General features: G+C 45.6%; 1 protein-coding gene across 10 annotated transcripts in view; it reads left to right on the forward strand.

Annotated features, from left to right (window-relative positions):
* TIAM1 (TIAM Rac1 associated GEF 1) overlaps positions 1 to 21,301 on the forward strand; it is a 388,818-nt gene that overhangs the window by 322,523 nt on the left and 44,994 nt on the right. For all 10 annotated transcript variants that reach the window (XM_078452850.2, XM_078452848.2, XM_078452849.2 and 7 more), the window contains 2 exons: positions 4,087 to 4,173; positions 9,492 to 9,716. In XM_078452850.2, coding sequence (XP_078308976.1) covers positions 4,087 to 4,173; positions 9,492 to 9,716 — 312 coding nt within the window. The remainder of the gene's footprint in view (positions 1 to 4,086; positions 4,174 to 9,491; positions 9,717 to 21,301) is intronic.

Below are 21,301 nucleotides of genomic sequence, written 5' to 3' on the forward strand. Positions count from 1 at the left end.
CCCTTTGCTGCCAGCACAGAGCCCGATGCAGGGTTCGATCTCATGAACAGTGAGATTATGACCTGAGCCGAAATTGAGAGTCGGGGGCTTAACCAACTGAGCCACCCAGGTGCCCCCAGAACTACCAAGGATTCTAAATTCAGCTCAGCAGTATTTAACGTTAGCACCCACTCAAGTCTGGCTTCCTGCCGTATATTGAGCTCAATATATATACAGTGCAGTATATATATAAGTTACTGGCATATACCAACATACAAAAATCCAAACACAAACTACATGCTGTCTTCTATTTTAGAACACTTTAGGGACGAAAATAGGGCTTAATAATCCAACTGACTGAACCAGTGGAAAGATTTGACACTTCCTTTTCTTTTTTTTTTTTTTTTTTTTTTTTTTTTTGTTTATTTATTTGAGAGAGAGAGAGAATGAGCAGGGGAGAGGCAGAGAGAGAGGGAGAGAGAGAATCCCAAACAGGCTCCACACCGTCAGTGCAGAGCCCAATGTGGAGCTCAAACCCATGAGCCTCGAGATCATGATCTGAGCCATAAACAAGAGTCGGCCACTCAACCGACTGAGCCACCCAGGCGCCCCAAGATTTGGCCCTTCCTTAATCTCTCTCAGTCGCCCTTCCCTGCATCTCAACCTGAACTGATTGTTGAAATTAGTTCACAGAGTTATGAGATAGACTAAGCATGACCCCCAGGCTGCCTTGAAGTAAAGGATGCATCGTTGCAGCAAGTGAACATTCCTTCTTCTACGGGGACTTCTGCTGTTGCATTTTTGGTCACATGTACCATTTCTATCAGAGGTGTCCACACTTGTCCTATTTGCTGAATTTCCCTGTATCCTGGAATCTGGTTTTGAGTACTCCCCTGCTGTTTCTGATGACGCCATGACTTTTCCTTGGTTATAGATTTTAGTATGAGGGATCTTCTGGTTGCTCATCACAGGCGTTTGTCTTCTTGGTTTCTCTTCTTAGTTTTAATCACTTCCTTTCATTCTTGAGAGCATTATTGCCGCTCGTGGTGCCTCCTCCTGGTGGGTTAAGTTGGGTTTATTTTGAATAACTCCCTCTGCCTCCTGTTGGCAGTCATCTGGGGCTATGTTACGTTTATTGGCTGGGAATTAGATTGTTGCTATCCTATTTGAAAGGAAGAAAAAAACTGTCAAAATTACTGTGTTTTCCAGTGATCTCAAAATAATCCAACTGTAGGATATACAATATTTTCCTTACATGTGTTAATTTAGGAGATGGCTGTAATCCCCCTCCCCTGCGTGGGCACATTACTGGCATCTCGAAATGGAGGCTGCTCCCTGAGTCTCTGAGAGCCCGAGGTAGTGTGTGCTGTGTAGCTGAGCGTGGGGAGAGCTGCCTTTCTGAATGCTGGGAGGGGGTCCTGTTTGCCTGACCCCCCAACAGGTGTCTTCCAATATGAATTCCAGTGCAGAGCCGAAGTGCCGTTTCCCTTTGTGAATGTTGGCTTCCCTTGAATGAACTTCCAGAAAACTTATTGCAAAAGCTTTCTTCAGCAGTCCTGTCACAGAGATTTCCCACCAACTAGAGGGGTCTGATCTCTTTCTCGGAGCCATGCTTGCCCAGCACCAATCTCATAGTCACTTGTAGTCCTTGTTATTATCTTTTGATTATTTAAAAAAAAAAAATAGACCAAGAAAAGAGGGAAGGGGGCAAAGGAATAGTTCAGCCATCTCCACTGATTTTGGCCTCATGTGGTTTGTATCAGGCTTTCAACTGTCACCTCTGTCACCAACTGGCATCTTCTGATCCTGTCCCCTGGCACCTTGTCATTTGCCCACTTTTTTTTTTTTAATGTTTATTTATTTTGAGAGAGAGAAGGAGTTGGGGAGGGTCAGGGAGAGGGAGAGAAAGAGAGAATCCCAAGCAGGCTCCACGTTCAGCACAGAGCCCGACATGGGGCTTGATCTCACAGCCACAGGATCACAACCCGAACTGATCTCAAGAGTCAAACGCCCAACCAACTGAGCCACCCAGGTGCCCCTGCTCACTTGTTTTAACAGAAAAAGAAATGTGGTCTCAAAACTTGACAGAAACTCAGCATTTCAGAAAGGAAATGCCTATATTTTAATGAATTTGTATCCATTCTTTCTCTTGGCATTGCCCCTGATTCTGCATCTACTCTAACAGATAAGAGAAATTCTCTACTGAAATGCAAATAGATAAACCTGTGTTAGGGCTAATATCACTTAACTGGCTCATGTATAAAATTATTTTTACTTGAGTGGGTCTTCTTCTTCTTCTTTTTTTTTTTTTTTATTTTAAAGTTTATTTTGAGAGACAGGGCACGAGCAGGGTAGGGACAGAGAGGGGGGAGAGAGAGAGAGAATCCCAAGCAGGCTCCGCACTGTCAGTATAGATCCGAACATGGGGCTCGAATTCACGAATCATGACCTGAGCCGAAATCAAGAGTCAGACGCTTAACCAACTGAGCCACCCAGGGGCCCCGATTTGAGTGGGTCTTCTTGAAACATAATCTGAACGTTACAAGTTGCTATAAGAATGGAATTCAAAGTAAGAGTCAAATAAAGACCAGAAAGTCCTCAGGGTATGGCCTGTGTTTCCCCATCTGAGGGAGTTATGATACTGTAGTGGGCGAAGACAGTTGGTAGTTTTGCCTAAGTGTGGGTATCTATTTCCTGATCCTGTGAACTAAACAGAAAAACCCATGTTCGTTATGACACGGCCTGAAAAGTCTTGATGACTCCCTGGGTCTCAGTCCTGTAATTTATTATTCAGTTTTGTTGTTATTTGCTTATTTGCTCTTCAAAAGCACTGTGATTTTTTTTCTGCCTTCACCCTTAAGGTAACTACCTATATTAGGGGATTATTCTTCTCCCAGACCTGAAATTATGTCGTATCTTCACAACTGCATTCATTCTGATTGCTCTTTTCGGGGTGTTTGCCACAGTCTCTTACTTGAGGGAAAGGAGATAACAGATCAGAAAAGACTTTTAAGTAATCTCGGGGTGTCTGGTGGCTCAGTTTGTTAAGCCTCCCGACTCTGGAGTTTAGCTCAGGTCATGATCTCACAGTTTGTGAGATCGAGCCCCGTGTCGGGCTCTCCACCGAGCCTTCTTGGGATTCTCTCTCTCTGTCTCTCTCTTTCTCTTTCTTTCTCCCCTCCCCTGTTGCACTGTCTCACCCTCTCTCAAAATAAATAAATTTACATTAAAAAGGTAATAAAAATCTCTGTGCCCAGCTTGGGGCTGGAACTCATGACCTTGAGATCAAGAGTTGGATGCTCCACTGACTGAGCCAGCCAGTCGCCCTGATCAGAAAAGAGTTGTAATGAGAATGTCTAGAAACTGAGGTGCCCAGGGCTTGTGGCCACGGAATTAGAAGCCCCTCAGATCCCCAAACCACCTGGAAACTCAGGGTCTGGTTCTGCCTTTTTTCCCGAAGGATGTAGCAAGCCCAAGATTGATTAGCTAATGAGCTTTGGGCTCTGGAAGCCTGGACAAGTATAAGATAATCTTATGATCACACTCTAGTAGAATGTGCAATCAATGAATTTCAGTATAAAATAAGATTTGTAAAGTAAGTCAGTACTTAATCCCCCTATGCAAAGATTTATTAAATTAAACTCGGTGTCCATATAGCAATACATATGGCTGGACACATACCATAGAGTTGTTCAGGTGTAACATATCTTAGGACAAGGATTGGCTGCAAAAAGCCGAAGGACCCAGTTGAGATATGCTAATCATCCCGTTTGCACTGTGGAGGAGACAATGGAAAAAATAAAACTGTGGCATTTGCTAGCAAGCAAGGTAAAACAAAATAATTTTCTTCCATTTGGGTTGATAGGTAGGTGGTGTGAGGAGAGATGTACCGGGTAATGTTAATTTTTGCAAGTAGTGGCTTTTTTAGAGTGATCTAAAAATACATTTTTTTGTGTGCTTTGTAAAATAATACGAACAAGGAAAAAACAATTGCTCCAAACTGTAACCGAAAACATTGAACATACTTAGTTCACAGCAGGTATTTCGTGTTGTTTGGCAAACATTCGGAAGGTGTGAGCCCTACCATTCTGTCTTTGTGTTTTCTAGGCTTTTCCCTTTCCTCTGTGGAAGAAGATGGCGTTCGAAGGCTCTATGTGAATAGTGTAAAGGAAACTGGTTTAGCTTCCAAGAAAGGTAAGTGACTGAGTATCGTAACTGTCTGTCTATCTCTCTTAAAATCCCTTGGGGGTTTCTCTGGTTGGTGGATGAGAAAGACACCCCCAAAGGGTTCACTGGTAAAGATTATTTGAACGTTGTCTCCTTGAAAACCCTCCCAGGGAATATGCATATTGTTCTATAAATGCAAGTGTTTAATGTCACATTTTGGATCTTAAATCTGATTCTGCGCCCGTTTCCTTGGGGCTGGTGGGAAATTCCATTCTAATCTGACGTGATCGTCTTTCGATGGTATGGAGGTCCTAGGGGTTTTCCTGAAGCAGCATTTAGGAACAGCCCTCTGTGCTCCGGTGGCCAGAGCTGATGCTGGCTCTCCCCTGAACCTGCAAAGCTCCTTCAGAGTGGATGTGGTCTTTCTCCTGCTCATGAAGGGACCTTTGCAGAAGTTGAGAACCCAGGGTTTCAGGATCCAGTCTTCTTGCCCCACGGAGAGAGCTCTGTTCTGCCACACCCCGCCTGCGGCCCTCCCAGGGCTCACTGCTACTTGTGAAACCCCAACTCTCTTTCAGGGCTACTTGTGAAACCCCAACTCTCTTTCCTCTTTCTACTCAGAGAGAATCTTTTCAGCCTAGATTTTTTTGCTTCCTGTGATGGTTTCCTAAGGCTGCAGTAACAAATTATCACAAACTGAGTGATTAAAAACAACAGAAATTTATGCTTTTACGGTTCAGGAGGCCAGACGGTCAGAATCCGAGTATGGGCAGGGTTGTTTCCTTCTGGCGCCTCTGACAGAAGAATCTGTCCCATGCCTCTCCCTTGCTTCCAGTGGCTGCTGGCAGTCCTTGGCAGTCCTCGGCTTGTGGTTGCGTCCCTCTAATCTCTCTGTCTTTCATCACATGGCCTTCTTTCCTGTGTGTCTCTGCATCTTTACATGGCCTTCTTATAAGAATACCGGTCATTGGATGTAGAGCCCATCCTAATCCAGTGTGATTTTATCTTTAACGTAATTACATCTGCAAAGACCCCATTCATTTTTTTTTTTTTAAGCTTATTTACTTATTTTGGGAGACAGAGATAGTGGTGGAAGTGTAGAGAGACAGGGGGGGAGAGAGAGAGACTCCCCAGCAGGCTCCACACTGTCAGTGCAGAGCCCGACGTGGGGCTCAAACTCACAAACCGTCTGATCATGACCTGAGCCAAAATCGAGTCAGACGCTTAACTGACTGAGCCACCCAGGCGCCCCAAAGACCCTAGTTCCAACTAAGGTCACATTCTGATACTCTGGATGGACATGAGTTTGGGGGGTGGGGGGGTGCACTTTTCAGCCTACCATACTTACCATAAACAAATCAGGCCGCTAGATAGGGCTCAAAACCCACTTTCCTTTCATTCTCCTTGCTGTGGAACTTTTCATTTCATCCATATCATACCTGTCTAATAAAAGGCCAAAACGTCTGGGTCAGTTGCACTTAGACGTAATGCCTTGCATCTGTCTGCTCTAGCAGACAAGAATGGAGCAGACAAGAAAATGGTGGAGTGGCCTACCTTGCCAACTGCCTCCATGTCTTGGTACAGCTCAGTTCTGGGTGTTCACGACCTTCGAGCTACCTACCCAGGTTACTTCCCCCTGTGCCGTAAGCCTCGGAGAAGGGCAGCCTGCACCCTTGGCTGTGCACAGAAATGGCTGAAGTGTGACAAATGGGGAATAAAGTCAAAGTCATGTATTCACCGCCGTCACAGAGGAGGATTTTCCTTCCATACTTTTCAAGGCCAAAGGCAGCCTGGAGGCGAGTCTCCACATTCACTAAGCTGTATCTCAGCTGGGAGCAGACGTGGCAGGGTTTGTTCTCCCACAAACCCAAAGTCTGATCGTTATCTCTTGCAGCACGATGAGTGTGCCCGTTGGCGTGGTATGGGGGTGGAGAAGTACGCTGCCTCAGTTTCAGTCACATCCTGTTTTAGTTCTTTGAATCCAGGAGCCCTGGTTTTAGATAAAAACAAATGGTTGTCTGTTCCAACCCGCTTGCCTTGTATAGCACTGTCCTCTATAGATTTAAGAGTGATGTCCCTTTGTCCACTGGGGCCACAGACACACCCATGTAGAGGGCAGTGGCAAGCAAGAGACTTGTGTTGGGGCGCCTGGGTGGCTCAGTTGGTTGAGCATCTGACTTCAGCGCAGTGGTGATCTCGTGGTTTGTGAGGTCGAGCCCCACGTCGGACTGTCCCCTGCTGGCAGCCCAGAGCCCGTTTTGGGTCCTCTGTCCCCACCGCCTCTACCCCTCGCCTGCTCACGCTCTCTCACAAAAATAAATAAACATTAGAAAAGAGAGAGAGATTTGGGTTTTTTAATGTTAATTCTAGCCTCTCTGTGCAGACGTCTGGATAATGGAGAGCCCACTACAGACCGTAAGGCCTCTTCTCGGAGATCTCTAATCACAAAACATTCCCCTTCTTCAGCTTCCATTTACCGTTTTCCCTTATTCTTCTCTATAGACAGCCTTGGATGTCCATCATGTTATAACTAAGTCTCTTATTTATTTTGGTTAACCACCTGGGGCTTTTGGCCTATAATGAACTAATGGTGAATCCCCCTTTAATATCTGCCTACCCGTCCCCTGGATCTCGCATTGGCTATACTTACGGAATTGACTCTTTGAACCAAAACCAGTTATGTTACACTTAATCTCTGTTCAACTTGGGTGTGCTCATTCTGGCCCATCATTCTTCTCTTGGGGTCATCCGAGGCTGGGAGCTGGCATCTTGTTTGCTGTCCTCCCGAGTGTTTCTCTGATGGCTCCACAGGACAGAGCCCGGTTGAGAAAACCGTGTGCTTCTTTCTCCAGGGCAGAGTATCTTCTAGATACTTCACAGCTTTTGCCACGGTCGATTATGGGGATTGCTTCTAAGCAGGCTGTGGTTTTCTGTTAGAAAGAAAAGCTTTCCTTTTTCTTCTGCTACATACTGATGAGAGCTCACGTCTAGTGAATACCTTCAATGTGCCAAATGCTGTGCTAAGAGTTTTACATGGGTTACTTCACTTAGTCTCAGCGCACGGTCACTTTTACGTATGAGGAAACGGGGGCTGGGAGAGATTCAGTAACATGCCCGCGGTCACAGAGCTGTTACGCGGTAACACTGTGACAGCAGGACCCCAGTGAGGCACTTCATTGCTCACTACTGCTGGGCTGTCTACACTCACGTATTAATACTGAGAATAACTCACTCAGGCAACTGCCTGTAGTCATTGTCTAGGTCTGCCATGACAAATGACCACAAGCTGGGTGGTTTAAAACAACAGGAATGTGTCCTCTCACAGCTCCGGAGGCCAGAATTCTTACACGAAGGTGTCAGCAGCTCCCTCTGAAGTCTCTAGGAAAGAATCCTTCTTTGTCTCCTCTAGCCTCTGACAGTTCTAGGTGTTCCTTGACCCCCAGCAGTATCTATCACCACCCTGTTCACGTCTATCTTTTCTTCTGTGCCTCTCTTCAGAGGACATTTATCGGTGGGTTTTTGACCCACCAGACAATCCTGCATGGTGTCATCTCAAGATCATTTATTTAATTATAACTGCAAAGATCCTGTTTCCAAATAAGGCCCCACTCACAGGTTCTGGGACATGGACATATTTTGGGGGGGGGGGGGTCACTGTTCAACCCACTATACACTTTTGCTACACCAGTCATGGTAAACCTGGAACTTCTTTAAAAAACAAAACAAAACTCCTAGCTGTTTAAGTCCTGTCTTCTGTTTCTCCTTATATTACTTCCTCTAATGTCTAACCAAAAGGGTTGTCTCCGAGAGAAGACTTAAAAAACACCAACCAAACAAACTACGTTCCACATGGGGAAATTTTGTATTTTCATTTCAAATGCTGTGATGCCAAAATCTGTCACCTAAAACTGGAGTGCTTAGCTTCCCAGAATTCCACCTCTGAGTAGAGAAAAACATTTGTCTTCCGTTGCCTCCCCACTCCAAGCGTTTCCTGGAGTGTTTTATGGTAGAAGGTTGATGTCAAGTGTTTTGGAAACCCGAGTACAGATAGCCAAGGGCTGTGACTCGGTGAAGCCGGGAAGTACGAACTTCTCTGTGGAAACACTTTCCCTCAGACTCAGAGGTAGGATCCGTGGATACCTGAGGAGCTGAGTGGCGTCTCATTTCTGCAGTTTATTCATTTACCTTTGCCCTCACTCACTTCCCTGTCCAAGTTTGTTCTTCCACATGAGTCTTTAGAGTGAGAGTTGGACTCTTGTCTTCTTCGTAGCTGAAACAATATTTCTTTTCATGTTCTGCTCTAACCTCTCCCTTTCTCAAACTGCTGGAATGTTCTTTTAATACCAGGTTGAAACGCCGCAGGGTCCATCACAACCTCTTGTTCTTTTGGGTTGGGCTAGTTCCCTTGGGTCCCATACTTTGGCAACTCCCCCAGCATGCTTTGCAAAAGCAGCAGAACCTTTGGGGACCTTCCAAAAGATACTCACCCCGAAGCCGTGATATAGTTACAAAAAAGGCGGGGGGGGGGGGTGTGGAGGGCAAAAAATGATCACATGTGGTTCTCTAGATCGTGTTTGGATTTGGAATAAGTTGATTTTCTATAGTCGTAGCCAGAAGAAGCTCACTGCACTTTGGTTCCATAGCAGTGAGCAAAGAGATGTTAGCTGGCCGTGCCACATGTGTGCACTGTTGCACAAGTGTGTACAAAACATATTGATTATAGCAATCAGAGCATTTGTTTTCTTGTTTCTTAAAATTTTTTTAATGTTTATTTATTTTTGAGAAAGAGAGAGAGAGACAGAGCACAAGTAGGGGAGGGTCAGAGAGAGAGGGAGACACAGAATCCAAAGCAGGCTCCAGGCTCCTAGCTGTCAGCACAGAGCCCGACGCGGGGCTCGAACCCACGAACCGCGAGATCATGCTCTGAGTTGAAGTCAGACGCTTAACCGACTGAGCCGCCCCAGCTACCCAGAGCATTTCTACCATTTCCCCTCAAAACTGAGGATGATAGCCGGAATTAGCATTTGTGAGGAGAAGGTGCCCAGAGCAGGTGGGTTCGGGAAGGAGAAAATGTGTTTAGTTGGTGTGTGTGCAGGACAGACAGGCACGCTTGTCACGACCGAGCCCGGAACCTTTGAGACCGGGGCCCGCGTGATCACCTGGTGATCACTGTCGAGGACCAGAGCCTGTTTGCACCGGCTCCCGGGGCCGTGGGGCCCACGACAGGTGACTCCACGTGCCCTTTACAGCAGGGTTTCTACGCTGTTGTGATCTGACTCGATGCTGCGGCCGCCACTGCTTTTATGTGCGTGTGAAATGAAACATTTTCCATCTCGCGTTGGCAGGCCTGAAAGCGGGAGATGAGATTCTCGAGATCAATAGCCGGGCTGCAGGCACCCTGAACTCCTCTGTGCTCAAAGATTTCCTCACGCAGCCGTCCCTGGGCCTCCTGGTGAGGACCTACCCCGAGCTGGTCGGGGGTGTGGAGCTGCTGGACTGCCCGCCCCACCGAGCGGACGGCCCCGCGGATCTCAACGACAGCCCCCTGGCCTTCCTCAGCAGCAACCCAGGTATGGCTGCGCCGTGTGCCGGACCCGCATCTGAGCCCGGGTCAGCCGGGACCTGCTGGCGGGGGGTGTGCGTGTGCGTGTGTGTGTGTGCGCGCGCGCGCGCGCGCGTGTGTGTTCCAGTGGCCTGGGGCCAGCAGGCCTAAGATGTACGAGTGAAATGAACTGGTTACAGAGTGTGTGCTTCCTGTTAATTTCCAGGGGTCGGAGGACTTGTGTTCTTGCGGAGTAACCGTTTGTCCACTAATCAACCTGTCACACACGGAGCTGTTGCTGCTGTGTATCATTTTGGAGAAAGTCGAATGGGTAGAGGCCCCCGTGTCTGGGCTGTGGGTGGAGATGACAGAGATTCACCAAGGCTCCGGGTCCCCCCTTCTGCCTTCCACGCCACCATCCCCCAAACCGTCGAGCCCGTGCTTTCCCTTCTGTGTGGGAGAGGGTACGGGCTGCCCCGCGTGGAAATACGCCCAGAGCTCTCATTTGGTCAGCTTCTCTCGGGCTCGCCCGGTCTCCAGTCGGAGCAGGAGTCCACAGGTGCAACCATGCCCTGCCTTACCCACTGCGCTTCCTGCCCTCAGCCTTTCTCCCTATCCCTTTGTAACCTTGTGCTTACCCTAAAAGAAGCAACTTGGGAGCACCCGGGTGGCTCAGTCAGTTAAGTATCTGACTTCGGCTCAGCTCATGATCTCATGGTTTGTGAGTTTGGGCCTCGCATCAGGCTCTGCACTGACAGTGTGGAGCCTGCTTGGGATTCTCTCTCTCACCCTCTCTCTCTCTGCCCTCCCTCCCCCCAGCCCCCGCCTCAAAATTAAGAAATAAACTTAAAAAAAAAAAAAGAAGCAACTTGTATGCTATCTGCCCCTTGAAGCCTCCCTGCTCCGGGTCCCTAGGACCCTGCAAAGACCTCTTTCACGTGGGCCCTAGTCGTACAATACTGTTCTTACTGGTTTGTCTCTCTGTCCTGAGTTTGTTCCTGGGACTGGGCTGACACCTGCTTCACTTTGCTCCACAGCACCCCGTTCTTGTTGAGTGAGGGTCCGTGAATGAGCCCACCAGTCAATAGCATGTTGCTGTCACTTCTTTCTCCATGACCTGGTTCTAGCAGTGGGGTTGATTTAGTAAGTTGGGGTCTTTGGATTTATTTTCTTTTCAAAACTTGAATTAAAAAAAAAAGTCTTTGATTTCAAACTCTGGGTATAGGTACTTTGAATATTCTTTGCCCTGCCATTGATTTTTTTTTTCAGTTTATTTACTTATTTTGAGAGAGAAGGAGAGAGAGAGAATCCCAAGCAAGTTCTACAGTCAGTGCAGAGCCCAATGTCATGGACCACGAGATCATGACCTGAGCCCAAGTCAGACACTGATTGAGCCACCCAGGCACCCTCCTGTCACTCTGTTTCAAATTCCCTTCTGAAGTTTGGCTTGATGAGAATAGATCCCCAGGAGAGCCCTTGGGAGAGCACATTCTTTTGTTCAGTGGCTGTTGCAGGAATTTGACAAGTTGAGGCTTCAGAAAATTGATCACACTTACTGCTGTTGACTTCCTTGACTCATTATGTCATTGCAGTACCCACACCCCAATCAAATTTTTAGAAAATGTTTCCAGGGAGCTGTGTACCCCTATGGGGAATAGAGACCACGAAGGCTATTCTTTTGTGTGACCACAAGATGGCAGGATTGATCCCGTAAAACTCAATTCACAGAGACTGATGTTTCTATCTGTAATATGACTCTGAATGAGGCTTGTTGTGTTAGGTTATGTTGGGTTATTTAAAGGATTTTTATAAGATCTGGATGTATGTACTATGTACATACAGTGTATTTCAACTTTCTTTGAATTTTTTTTTTTCCGTCTGAGCCCTTCCTGTGGGCTATGGATATAAAGCAGGGGTTGGCAAACTACAACCCACAAGCCAAATGCAACCCATGGCCTGTTTTTACAAGTAAAGTTTTTTTGGAACTGTTTAAACAAACTGTTTAAATAAAGGTTGATTGTCCCTATTTTGGGGTGTTTCTTCTTTAAAAAATTGTGTGTGTGTGTGTGTGTATGTGTGTGTACGTTTTGCAAATTTTTATTAAAATTGTTTTAATTAAAATGTATTTGCATGCATGTATTTATTTTAGAAATATTGAGTATATTCTGTATATATAGTAGCTGTCCCATCTTTTATATGATGGAGTTTTAAACCTACCTGACCTCTACATAGTACATGTTACCTCCTTCAGGCCAGTCACCTTTGAAGGCTGAGTGCTTACTCCACCAAATCTACCGGTGTTTAAAACACATTAAAATTTCCATTTTGGAATCATTCTTAGAAGATGTATCCATTCCTTTGCTTCTTTTCCAGTTAAACGATACTATTTTGCGATGATCAAAATCCTTCAGAACACAGTCCCCTGGGTCAAATTCAGGTCATTAAAACTGGTTCAAGCATAAAGCAAAAAGGTAGTCGTCGTGTTAGTTTTCTTCAGCATTAACACGTTCCAGAAGAATTCTCAAATGCCCTGGGCAGTGGCGGTCCAATTGGAGCAGCTGAAGCCTCTTTGCCTTCTTTCTGGTCGCTAGCAGCTCCTAGTCCCCATTTCACCATGAAAAATACAAGAGGCAAGGAAACAGGATAAAATAATCTGAAAGACTGCTCCGTAATGAGGCAGAGATAAAGAAGTATCCACTGACAGCGGCAGTTAAAATAGTAAAGAAAACAACTAGAAAATTTGTACAATGGGGAGGCTGGACTATCGCCTTAGTCTAAATTTAGAAGGAGCTAAAAATAAGAAGCATCCTGAGTGCAGGTTTGAGGTCTGATGCAAGGGACCGTCTTAACGGTGGTCACAGTGAATGTTTGGCCACGTTGACGGAGGGCCAGGCAGTGTCTCAGGGACCCTGGGGTCCACGTGAGCCCTGGCCGGTGCCCAAGTAGGCAGGCGTGGCCCAATCTTGCCCTCAGAACCCTGAACTGAAATATGGGACTAACTTTCAGCACTGGATTATTTCTGAACCCCTTTGTTGCATAAGTTTGTTTCCTCTCTGAAAGCCCCACACCCTAGTGAGATAGAGTGGGCTCTGGGACCATGTTTCTTGGGACTAAGTCCTGGTTCTGTGTTTATTAGCTTTCTGTCTTTGAACAGGTTATGCTTAATCTCTCTGTGCCTCAGTGTCCTTGTGCATAAAATGGGGATGATACCACAGTACTGCCTCACTAAGTTGTTGTGAGGGTTAATTGAGTTATAAAAGTGAAGTGTTTTGGGGGTGCTTGGGTGGCTCAGTTGGTTAAGCATCCAGCTTCGGCTCGGGTCATGATCTCGTGGTTCATGAGTTCAAGCTCCCCATCGGGCTCTGTGCTGACAGCTCAGAGCCTAAAGCCTGCTTCGGATTCGGATTCTGTCTCTGTCTCTGTCTCTGTCTCTGTCTCTCTCTCTCTCTCTCTCTGCCCCTCCCCCTCTCATGCTCTTTCTCTGTCTCTCAAAAATGAATAAATGCGAAAAAAAATTAATAAAAATAAAAGTGAAGTGTTTAGGTCTTAGTGCTCGATAAATGTTACGTGTTCAAAGCACAGTCTCTTATGGAGACATGAAGATTTGTGGCTTGTAACCGGAAGCTGCTCGTTTTTGATCTCTCTGGTCTCTACTCCATCCACCTCAACCTGCAACAGGTGAATTGTCTGAGAACTAAGTTTATGAATACCTTACTTAAGTATTTCCCTTTCCCAGGCAGAAAGAAATGAATTCTGCTGACTAGGTGCTGAGACACCTGGGCCCCTTTTCAGAGATGGTGATTCCCATGATCTGGGGTGGGGCCTGGTCATGTCCCATGTCCCATGTCCCATGTCCCATGATCTGGGGCATTTGTACTTGTGGTTACTTAAAACTCAGGGGATTCTAACGTGCAGCTGGGATTGGGATCCACTACCTTTGCTCTCCAACGGTCTTTGTTGATCCTCTTTTGATTGTCTTGGTAGAATGACAAGGTGATTGGAAAGTTATGGTCATACGCAGACCATCTGTGGTGGCATTTGTTGACATCATATTGTGGCCTGAGATTTTTGTAATGGAAATCCGTTAGGGGATGTGGAGTGTGTCCCCGCCCTTGTGTCCCTTGAGAAGGAAGCGTGGCAAATGGGTTGCTGTGTTGGCTTAGAAAATAAGAGACCTCATCCTCTGTGTTCTCCCTGAGACTCAGCTTCCCATTCTCAGTCATTGACCACCTGGGGTCCTTGTCAAAATCTTTCTTGAGCTACTTTCATCCCCCTCCCCCCACCTTTTTTTTTTTTTTTTTTTAATGTTTGTTTACTGATGTACTGGTAAGAAAATGGAGGAAGGATGTCTAGACAAAACGACAGTCCCTTGAGTGGCTGTTGTTATAGAGAGAACCTTGGAGTGAAGAGGAAGCTGAGGTAGGAAGTTGCAACACTGTTTGTGTGAGGTTTCCAGAAAGCCTCTCGAATGCTCCTGTGTGATTTATTTTGAATACTGGTCTCCTCTGGAGCTACTCACATTTGGGGCCAGGTTATTCTTTGTGGTGGGGGGGGCTGTCCTGTGCATTAATGTAACCACTGTAAGTTAACGGTAGCCCCTTCCCCGAGTTGTGCCAACCAAAATCTCTTCACGTATTGTCAGCTGTCCCCTGAGCAACAAAATCTCCTCCCTTGGAGAGCCACTGGCCCGCTTTACTAGAAGGAAAACCCACATTACCCAGTTAGGGAAATATTCACAGTGAGCATCAATATAGAAAAGCAAATCTCGGTGTACAATAATTTTCAAAGGTTTTATGAAACACTTATTGAGGGAATTCTAACACAAATACCCTTCTCTGGCATCTCCCCCTGTGCCTCCCCCACCCACTGCCTTTTGAGTCAAGGGAAGAGCAAAGAACAAATAAATGCTTATTCTGAGGCCTTTCTCCCAAGTGTGAGTAGGATTGTTCTGGCATAAGATATTTATCATTGAAATTAATTCTTGGCACAAAGGTATTTCTTTCAGTAATTCTGCAATCCCCACATTTTACGCAAGTCGAAAGAATCACTACAGGAGCATCAATGGTGTCTTTCCAAGGCCTCAAAACATCTGTTTGCGTCTTTCATTTTAAATCCCGCCATCAAGGCTCGAATCCATTTAATTGTTATGGTGAATGCAGCTCTGCTTTATCTTCTCTAAAATTCCTCTCGACGGGTTGGGGCAAAGCCGGTGCCCTCATTTAGCTCAGTGTTACAATAAAAGTGCCAGAGTTCAGCAAACTGAAGTTGGCTCTTGCTTGAAAAGTGGTCATTATGGAAGCCGAGCTGGGCGTCTGCAGCTCACTCTGGCCTATGCGCGTCAAGGACAGTTGGGGCCATCGTTGTTTGGAGAGTCGAGCGCCTCCCTCCCCCCTTGATATACCTCAGGCACATCTGTCTGATGCTAAGTGGAGGATTAGAGTCTGTCCGAGTACACATACCCCTCCTGGAGGAAGTAGATTAAGCAGAGTTTGTTGTAACAGGAAAGGCTTCTGTGACAGTTGGGAGAGCCCAAGGCACCTTGGTCAGAGGACTGGTTGAGCACCCACCACAGACAGTTGTTTGATTTGCGGGCAGAGCCTGCTTCCCTCAGTGCCTGTGGAACGTACAAGTCTATTTCGGACCGTTGTTCCGTGCAGATTGTCTGGAGATTGATTCTGAAAACACAAGACAATCAGGCAGCAGGGAGACACAACAGAGAAATAGGCACCTCACAGATTTTTTTCCTGCAAACAAATATGGCCCCATCCTTCGGAGGCTCTGAAGTCTCCCAGATACCAGTAGCACACGGTCTTCTGTTTGTTTGTTGATAAAATTTGGAGCCATGTGCGTTTTGTAAACTGTCTGGGCCCCATGGTTTTGTCGCACAGCACCTGGCTTGCTTCCTGAGGCCCTGCTGGCGAGAGCCAAACATCTAGTCTTGATTTCCGGCTGGATTGGGTTGACGACACCCTCGAAATCCTGTGTGTGGGGAAAAATGGTTCAGAATTTCAGAGCCTCCGTGTGTGTATTTTAAAAGAACAGTAATGAACCTTGTATTATTTGGCTTTTACAACAGATTAACAGAGTCGGTAACACTTAGATCTACGGTTTTGGGGGATGTAAAAATTTCTCTCCGTAGAGAAACAGACACTGAGATTTTGTGAAATTTGGCTGGGAACAAGTTATTTGTCAATAAGTCAAAGTTGGAGCACTTTAACCTATTCTTTTTTTTTTTTTCCTCTGTAATTACTTTTGTTTTTTAGCTTTGTTGTGGAAAGAGTGTTTATGCTGATCATATACATATATTATGTATATATATATTATGTATATGTATATGTATGTATATACATATATGTATGTATATATTATGTATATGTATATGTATACATATATTATGTATATATATTATGTATATGATCATATGTATATGTATATGAGTGTTTCTATGGAATTCTTATATGACAGTAAAGTGACTAAAAAGCAAAATAAAATCCTGGCCTAGTGGTTAAATTTCAGCTAAATGTTTTTATTGACAGTGTCTAAACTTTTCTTGCCCCCTTGTTCTCCAATCATTTTTTTTTTTTTCCTCACAGAGCTTTAAACTCAGGCATTAATCAAGGCATTATGAAAATCACTGTTATAATTGGTCCCTCTTTGGAAATGTTTGATTTGGAGAATCTGCTTATGTAGTACACATTGTTAGTACATCTCATAAGCGAAAGATTTTTATCTTCTTTCTTTAAGTCCCAAAGGGACTTAAATGGAGCCAGAGTGAATGTGTCTCAACCACGTAAATTAAAGATAAATCTAAACGCAGGCTTACGTTGATGTGTGCATCCTGCTAGTTGTGAGTGGGCTATGCTCGTCACAAAGGTTTTCTTGGTCACCAGAGCATTGTTATGATGGGAAAATCATTGTAAGGATTTTCTTTTGGAGGGGGAAGGGGCAGAGGGAGAGGAAGAGAGAATCCAAAGCAGATTCCATGCTTAGAGTGGATCCCAACGCAGGGCTCGAACTCCCGAACTGTGAGATCATGACCTGAGCCGAAACCAAGAGTCCGATGCTTAACCGACTGAGCCGCCCAGGTGCCCCGATATGAAAATCATTTTAAAAAGTGAAGAAATGACCGCACCTATTTGCAACAATGAATGTTATTTATGGTGCTTCTAGGTCCCGTCCCCCCCAGCCTCAGCCCTACTCTGTGCTTCCTCATTCTCTGGGGCTGCCCAGCCCCCTGTCAACCCACTGTCTCTTCAGATTTGGCCCCGCTTCTTCTCTGTGTTGCCACATGGCTACTGGGCACCTCCTCTGTGCCAGACGTTGTGCTAAACGTGGGGATGGAATGGAGGTGAGGTGGCAGCTCCCTTGCTGTGACCACTTCTTCAGCCACCTCTCAGCCTTATCTTCGGCTCTCCCATCTCTCTGATGGTCAGCAGAGCCAGTGTGTGTGTGGGTGCACTAGGAAGTAAATGGGGGCAGCTCCTTCCGGGACAAAGAAGAAAATTCCTTCGGTGTCTGTTGTTGGAGGAAAGTCTCTTGTAGTGAAGGCGGTGGAGACCTGAGATAGGATGTTGCAAAACTGTACTGAGGCTGCCAAAAAACCCCAGCGGTGTTTTTGCATAAGCCTTTTAAGCTGGGGGATGTTCGGAGAAGGCCTTGAAGCATAGGAGCCAGAACATGACCTCATCTCTTTGAAGTCCCTGTTCCTGCCTCTCTGGCTTTCTTTGATTACTAAATCCCCCTGACCCATTTCCTGGTTATCTTCTGCTGGGTACCAAACCATCCCAGGACAGTCATTTTCCTTGCTCGTTCTTCTGTGTTTGGCAGTTTCGGGCGGGGCTCAGCTGGGTCCTTGCTGCCCTTGCCCGGAGTGGCACATTTGGCTGTGTCGTCTGGTGGCTTGACTGGGGCTGGCTTACAAGATGGCCTCACTTGTACGTTTGGTGCTTGGCTGGCTGGACCTCAGGAGGCTAGCCGGTGGTTTGTCTGGTGAGCTCAGAGATCCTGGGGGCAAACCAGAATCTGTGAGAACTCGTGAGGCCCTGGCTTGGAATTTTTGTCTCACCATCTATGTCACGTTCTGTCGATTGAAGCAGCTCACAAGGCCAGTCCCAGTTCATGGGGTGGAGAAAAAGTGACACAGAAGTCTGTGCTCAAAGGGATGGACAGAATCATCAGTTTGCAAACAGCTCTACCAGCTGCATTGCTCTTTCTCTCTTATTAATTTTTGTCTTCAGCTAAGGGCAGAAGCATCGCATAGTGAAGTGGGAAAGAACACTTGCTTTAGAATCGGATACACCTATAGATACTGATTCATAGGAGTCCCTTTATTAGATATTAATGTTTTTGCCAGTTATATGTTGAAAATAACTTTTCTCAGTTTATACTGTGTCTTGTTGCATTTTGACGAAGGGTTTTAATTTAATTCGATTTATTTATTTTTTAAAGTTTATTTATTTATTTTGGGTGAGAGACAGAGGGGCAGAGAGAGAGAGGGAGAGAGAGAGAATCCCCAGCAGGCTCCGCACTGTCAGCGCAGAGCCCGATGGGGGACTCAAACTCACGAACCGTGAAATCGTGTCCTAAACCGAAATCAAGAGTTGGATGCTTAACTGACTGAGCCACCCACGTGCCCCAGAAGGGTTTTTAATTTTAATAAAATCTGATGTTTCTGTCTCCTATGATTTGTGCTTTTTATATCTTATTTAAGAAGCCCTTCTCTTTCCTAAGGTAACCAACCTTGTCTTCTGTATTTTCTTATAAAAGATTTCATACTTGGGGCTACTGACATTCTTCTGGTGTATGCCCCCCTGGTATTGATTTTTGTGAATGGTGTGTGTTAGGGTACAACTTTCTATTTCTCCATGTGAGTAGTCTTCTGTCATAACGTTTAGCAGATGTACCATTCTGTTCCCTGGGGTCTGAAGCGGCACATGTACTGTGCGTATCACGCCCCCCTATGCGGGAGGGCCGTTTCTGGGCTCTATGCTCTGTTAGCCTGTGCTTTATAATACATTTTGGGATCTGGTAGGGAAACTACTGTAACCTTGTGTAATCTTGTTCTTTTTCTCTAAAACTGTCTCTGGTGTTACTGGCTTTTTGCTCTTTTGTCACCAATTCAGTTCCCCCAAAATGCTGCTAAGTGTAGTCTGAGGCTGAATACAGACTCTTCGGACTTTGTTGAGGTTTATGTTGTGGTCTGATGTGTGGCCTGCTTGTATAAATTGCTGATCCTTGGGGAAGATGCACACTCACAAATTCTTAGAAAAAGGGTTTGAAATCTATTCATGGATCAAGCTTAATGACGATTGATACATCTTCACGTGGTGGCTAAATCTGTTTTGTCTGACATTTGTTGCGCTTTCTTTACATTGGCCAACTATATCTTCCCGTCCCTTTAGTTTTATTTTTTTTTTAACGTTTATTTATTTTTGAGAGAGAGAGAGAGAGAGACCGAGCGTGAGTGAGTGGGGGAGGGGCAGAGCGAGAGAGGGAGACACAGAATCCAAAGCAGGCTCCAGGCTCTGAGCCTACCATGGGGCTGGAGCTCATGAACTGACAGATCATGACCTGAGCCGAAGTCGGATGCTTAACAGACTGAGCAACCCAGGTGCCCCTAAAAATAAAATCGTCAGAGGGTGCCTGGGTAGCTCTGTCCATTAAGCGTCCAACTGTATTTTGGCTCAGGTCATGATCTCACGGGTTGTGAGTTCCAGCTCTGCACTGACGGTGCAGAACCTGCTTGGGATTCTCTCTCCCTCTCTCCCTGTCAATCCCCCGCTCACTCTCTCACTCAAAATAAATAAGTAAACATTAGAAAATCAAACTTTTTAAAGACATAATGCTATTGCACACTTAATAGACTACAATGTAGTGTAAATATAACTTTTATATGCACTGGGAAACCAAAAAATTCATCTGACTTGCTTTATTGTGATATCCACTGCATTGCAGTGGTCTAGACCCAAACTCACAATATTTCCAAGGTATAGCTGTATATCCCTTAGAGAGGTGGGGTTCGTTTGTTTGCTTGTTTGTTTGTTTTGTTTGTTTTAGTGAGGTTCTGTTTGTAGCAAACTTTCTCACTCTTTGTTTCTCAGAGAACATTATATTCTCCTTATTGAATAATATTTTAGCTGGAAATACAATTCTATATTGGTCGTGTTAGCATTTGAAGATTTTTGTGCTTTCTTCAGATAGATCTTTTATTCTTTCTTGAACTTTTATTCTTACCTATTGAGCATTTTATTTCAGTGGTTAGTTCTCATTTTTAAAAACTCTGTGAATTTACCTGGTGTTTTCTGAAGTTACCTCTTGTCCCTTTTAAAAAAATATATTTTTATGCATACTTGCCATTCTGTATCTGATGATTACAGTATCATTCCTTGGGAATCTGCTTCTGTTGTTCATTGTGTCTGCTGCTTCTCACTCATGGGGACCTGGTTCTTCCTGGGTTTTCTAATAATGGACTAGGAGTTTTTATTTGATCAAGCTTTATCTCTGGGCATTATATGATACCGTCTTTAAGAGTGAATTCGTCCAGAGGGATTTTGATTGTGTCTTTGCCAGAGCCCTTGGAATACAAATCTACAATGATTTGAAGGTAGTTTGTTCATCTTAAGTGTCACAGACTGAATGTTTGTGTCCTGCCAAAATCTATACATTGAAGCCGTGAGCCCCGTGTGATTGTTCTTTGGAGTTGGGGCCTTTAGGAGGTAATCAGGCTTAGCTAAAGTTGTGAAAGTAGGACCCCATGATGGGGTCCCCCCCATATGGGGTTAGTGTCCTCGTAAGGAGAGCAAGCGAGCAGAGCTCAGTGTTCCCTTACGTGCACGAGGAAAAGGTCATGTGAGCACATCGGGAGATGGTAGCCTTCCACAAGCCGGGGGAAGGGTCTCCACCAAGAACTGAATCTGTGAGCCCCTTGACATTGGACTTCCATCCTTCAGAACTGAGAGAAATAAATGTCTGTTATTTAAGCCACCACCTCTGTGGTCTTTTGTTACAGAAGCCCAAGCTGACTAAGACATAGAGTCTTCTGGAGGCAGTACATGGTGTAAATTTGAATCTCAAACACCCGTGGGGGTCAGCCTGTGGTTATCCTCTTTGGAGAACCCCCCCCCCGCCCCCCCGCTCCCTCCCTGGTCTTCTGTCCCAGAGTGTAGGCAGAATCAGACAAGCTTCCTTTCCCCTCCCCCCCCTTCCCCTCCCCTTCCCTCCCTTCCCCTTCTCTCTCCTCCCCTTCCCTTCCCTTTTGCCAATGAATACCTGTTTCTTTTATCTTTTTACATCTTTTTATTTTTTTTCAACGTTTTTTTTTTTTTTTTTTTGGGACAGAGAGAGACATAGCATGAACGGGGGAGGGGCAGAGAGAGAGGGAGACACAGAATCAGAAACAGGCTCCAGGCTCTGAGCCATCAGCCCAGAGCCTGACGCGGGGCTCGAACTCATGGACCGTGAGATCGTGACCTGGCTGAAGTCGGACGCTTAACCGACTGCGCCACCCAGGCGCCCCTTTTTACATCTTTTTAGACCAAGGGTGTAGCCCTTCAAAGGAACTGTGTGAATGAATGCGGGAGAGTCAGTTCCAGGTCTCCAACTTGTGCCGATCTG

The sequence above is a fragment of the Panthera onca genome, chromosome C2, assembly GCF_046562875.1.
Source record: "Panthera onca isolate mPanOnc1 chromosome C2, mPanOnc1 haplotype 2, whole genome shotgun sequence".
In the NCBI taxonomy this organism is placed as follows: Eukaryota; Metazoa; Chordata; class Mammalia; order Carnivora; family Felidae; genus Panthera; species Panthera onca.